Source organism: Nyctibius grandis, chromosome 5 (assembly GCF_013368605.1).
Source record: "Nyctibius grandis isolate bNycGra1 chromosome 5, bNycGra1.pri, whole genome shotgun sequence".
Classification (NCBI taxonomy): domain Eukaryota; kingdom Metazoa; phylum Chordata; class Aves; order Nyctibiiformes; family Nyctibiidae; genus Nyctibius; species Nyctibius grandis.
The window spans coordinates 73,893,896-73,897,685 of NC_090662.1; the positions used below are offsets into that span (position 1 = coordinate 73,893,896).

At 38.0% G+C, this 3,790-nt stretch overlaps 1 protein-coding gene across 1 annotated transcript; it reads right to left on the bottom strand.

Annotated features, from left to right (window-relative positions):
* Positions 1-1,066: 1,066 nt before the first annotated feature.
* Positions 1,067-1,971, bottom strand: LOC137664329 (taste receptor type 2 member 40-like). The gene is given in 2 exon segments (XM_068402251.1): positions 1,067-1,668; positions 1,671-1,971. Coding segments are annotated over 2 exon segments (903 nt in total).
* Positions 1,972-3,790: the final 1,819 nt, after the last annotated feature.

Below are 3,790 nucleotides of genomic sequence, written 5' to 3' on the forward strand. Positions count from 1 at the left end.
AATGCAACAATAATGTGCTGAGTTTTGGACTCTGCCAAAATATGTGATTTATCCAGGAAATTACAGTTTCTTTCTAAAGCTGAAGGAATTCCTGTGTAGAAAAAAATTACAGGACACAGCTTGTCAGAATTGAGACACTTCATGGAGATGTGCAATTTCTAGAAACTTTTAAAGAGAATTTCAAGCCATACATTTAAACATTGGTGAACTATTTTCTCAATAATGCTAATTAATTTTAATATTTTAGTAATTTAATGATATTTGGAAATATTTAAATGACAAAAATCCATGCTTCTGATTTGAGGAATCTGTTCTCCATAACAAAACCCGAAATATTATTCTTTCAGTTCATTCTTCAGAAAAATCTGATACTGAGGAAATTCTTTTTCCTATTAGCCCTAGTCACGGGATTTTGGAGAGTCTGCCAGTGTTGGGAACACAGACACTGATTACTAGTTCAGCAATAGCAGGAATCTCAAAAGGCTGTGTCTTTATTTACTGAATCATACTGAAATCTTAAAGATGCTTTTGTAATCAACAAATACTTTTCTACTTATAGAATCAACAAGCAGTCGAAAATGATCAGTAAGAAATTCCCAAATTCTTGGGAATTCCTAACATCCTCATTATGTGCTTGAACTAACCAGAAACAGCCTTCAAGCTTCATATTCACGTATATAATTTGAGCATGCCTGTGCTTAAGCAGGTCTGTTCTGTTAGTATCATGAGAGTCTGATTTGTAACTTAAATAATTTCAAGGGATTACATTATTGTCTGAGTCTTGGCCTTATTTTTCTGCTGTCTTAGAGAATCAGTGGTGATTTCCAAAAAAAGTACAGCAAGTACAGTACTTATATTCTGCAGGCAATCATTTAAAATAGGAGAGAACTTACAAAATTCTTCATTACAAGGATCACATCCCAGTAAAGCATATTCCAAGCTTCTTCATGATTCCAGATCAGGGCCATCATCTACTCATTCATGCTTCTATTATTTTATAACTCTGGTGACTTCAATTTAATTAATTCAGATCTAAACTGGAAAGCCCAGGCTAGCCCAGCACGTGTTACACAGATCTAGTTCTGACATGACAGTTTGCGTGGTGCAAAATCCTAGCTGGCAGATCTCGAAATTTGGGGTTGCTCCAGATTAAGACCATAGAGTGTCCTGCAGGACAGGCAGCCATTACAGCTATACATATGGCATCCCCAACGCTTAAAGGTGAAAAAAAGTTGGATAAAATGAGAACCAAAGAAATAAAATATGTGACATAGAAGATAAGGAAGGAAAAGACTGACTTAATGGCATGAATATGGGCCTCCAAACTGGGATCCCTGAAGCCAGTTGCATTATTTGGCGTCTGTCTGGTGTGTATCCTAATCAGCAGGATACTTGAAACAACAAACACTATTAAAGGCAAAGCTCAACCACCGTTACAGAGAAGAATCAATACAAATGAACTAGCTTGTATTGTCACTGTCCTTTCTGAAGAGTTTGTCACGGTTAAAGGAGCAGTGAAGTTGTGCATGTTGTAGATATCCCAGGAGAAAGGAAGAGAGGTTGCAAAGGAGAAAAGAGATGATGTTAGCATCCAGGGCATGAGACTGGAAATTCTTTGCTTCAGCCAGATGAAGAAAGACTGAGTAAAACTAGCAACCTTGGTACACTAAGCCAGGCAGCAAACCAGAGGCTAGAGTAGTTCAGAAACATAAAAATTATCTTGAAAATTAGAAACAGATTTTCTTCATAATAGGTTTCGCAAAGCAGATTTAGGAACAAATTCAGTATCATCCAGGACTGCAAAAAGAATCCGGATAAACTCAGAAAGATCATAATCATATCATATGAAGACATTTTGCTCCTCATGCAGCTAATTGAACTGACAGCCAAGATAATTCCATTTACTAGAAGTCCTGCCACAGATTCAATTATAGCAATTGTTAGAAAAAGGAGAGGAAATAAAGTGGACATAGCAACTCAAGAACTCACAATTTTTTCTCAGATTTTCACGAGCTCCTGAAAGCCTTATCAGCACATGCTCACTTATTTATCTCGGAGGAAGAAGTATTGTAATAAGTCATTTAATATTTATGTTATTTTACATTTTTTGATGATTAGTAGCTCAGCTGCTTTCTCTAAGCATGCAAATTGGATAAAGATTCAATTACAGTCTTTTCAATTCAGAGAAAGGATTTGCATTTAAAGGGCTCAGATGCATTTTTAAAAATGTGTTGTAATCCAGTTTTCACAGAACCCTATGAATTTAGGTATGTAAAGATGGAGAAGAGTCTCAAATGTGTGTATTCTCTCTCATACTAGGATTGGGCCCCATACCACGATCTAGGGGGAGAGAAAGATCATTTCAAGATCAGAAAGTGCAAGAAGTATAAGACATTTTCAGAAAACACACAATGAACTAAATTTTGTACACAAATGCCTAAAGTCTCTTAAACCTGTTTGAGGAACCTCATCTGATTGCTACGCCTGGCAATCATGCAGTTAACATTCTTCCTCTTCCCTCACTCCTGCAACTGTTTGGCAGGCATTCTCACCGTGGGTCCTGGGTTTGCAGAAGAGATATTCACAGCTTGGCTACTATATGCTTGATTTTTCCTAACAAAACAAAGGGTTCAGACCTTGGTTCAGCTCCGCTTACTGGCTTGTAATGGAATAGCTAGTGTTATCTAAGGAGAGCATCCCATCCATCAGCAAACTGGATGATTTAGTACAATTTTTTTTCCTCTGAATCTATATTGTTTTTTTTATGTATTGACCAGTCAAAAGTGCTAGCCCCTAAGCATTAAAGTTCTGCAGCCAGCAGCCTAACTACACCTTTAAGGACCAATCACAGCAAAGCCAACTGAAGAGAAAGGTATGGGTTACACTGATTGGCAGCTCACTTCTAACAGCTAATTGATGAAGCAAGCACACAGTTTGCTCTTGCCGATCATCATGTCATGATGTGGATCTGATCTACTGCCTTGGATCTGATCTACTGCCTTGTTTCTTCGCTTTGACTGCTGCCATCCCGATTCTTGTCCCTATTTTATTCACCCACCATGCTGGAGCATAGTAGTCTGGAGGCTATGTTATCACCCTGCCCAGAAGAGAATCTGGACAAGCCTTCCAACTTTCAGTTAAATGTTGTAACTGCTATATAGTAGAGGAGAAAGATATAGGGACCCTGCCTCATTTCCCATGACAAAAAGGCATTGTAACTTCAGAAATGATTTGAAGGTGACATTGTCAAGAAGAACAGGAATCTCTCTACCTTGAAAAGGTACTTCAAGGTGAATGGTACTCTGGATAGGAAAGCATCTACATCTCTCACTCCACTGAGAGAAATTCAGGCATTTTTTTTTCCTTTTCTTCCTTTGTGTCTGTTCAATGATCACTGGGAAACCGGGCGCTTTCCTTAGCACTGGCAGAGGAAGAGGTGACAGATCAGACATACTGACGTCCTAATGCTATGAAATACAGACATGTCTAGAGTTATGTAGCAGCTGAACTAGGATTTTTACAACTGCAGTTTTGAACTCTGGTGTCTGATGTCCCACTTTACATGCCTATATTTGTATTTTATATCTGACGCCTAAACCTCTCCCTGAATTGCACAATTATCACTTCAGAGTTTATGAGAAATACTTACCATGGCCTCTTCTACATTAAGAAACAAAATGGATGTCCTTATACTGGGGCCTCAAGGCCAGCTCCTTATCTTTATCAGATGTATTAAAACGGTTGTTACAAAGAGGTTTATCATGTTTTTCTTATGTGTGTGGAGATTTTT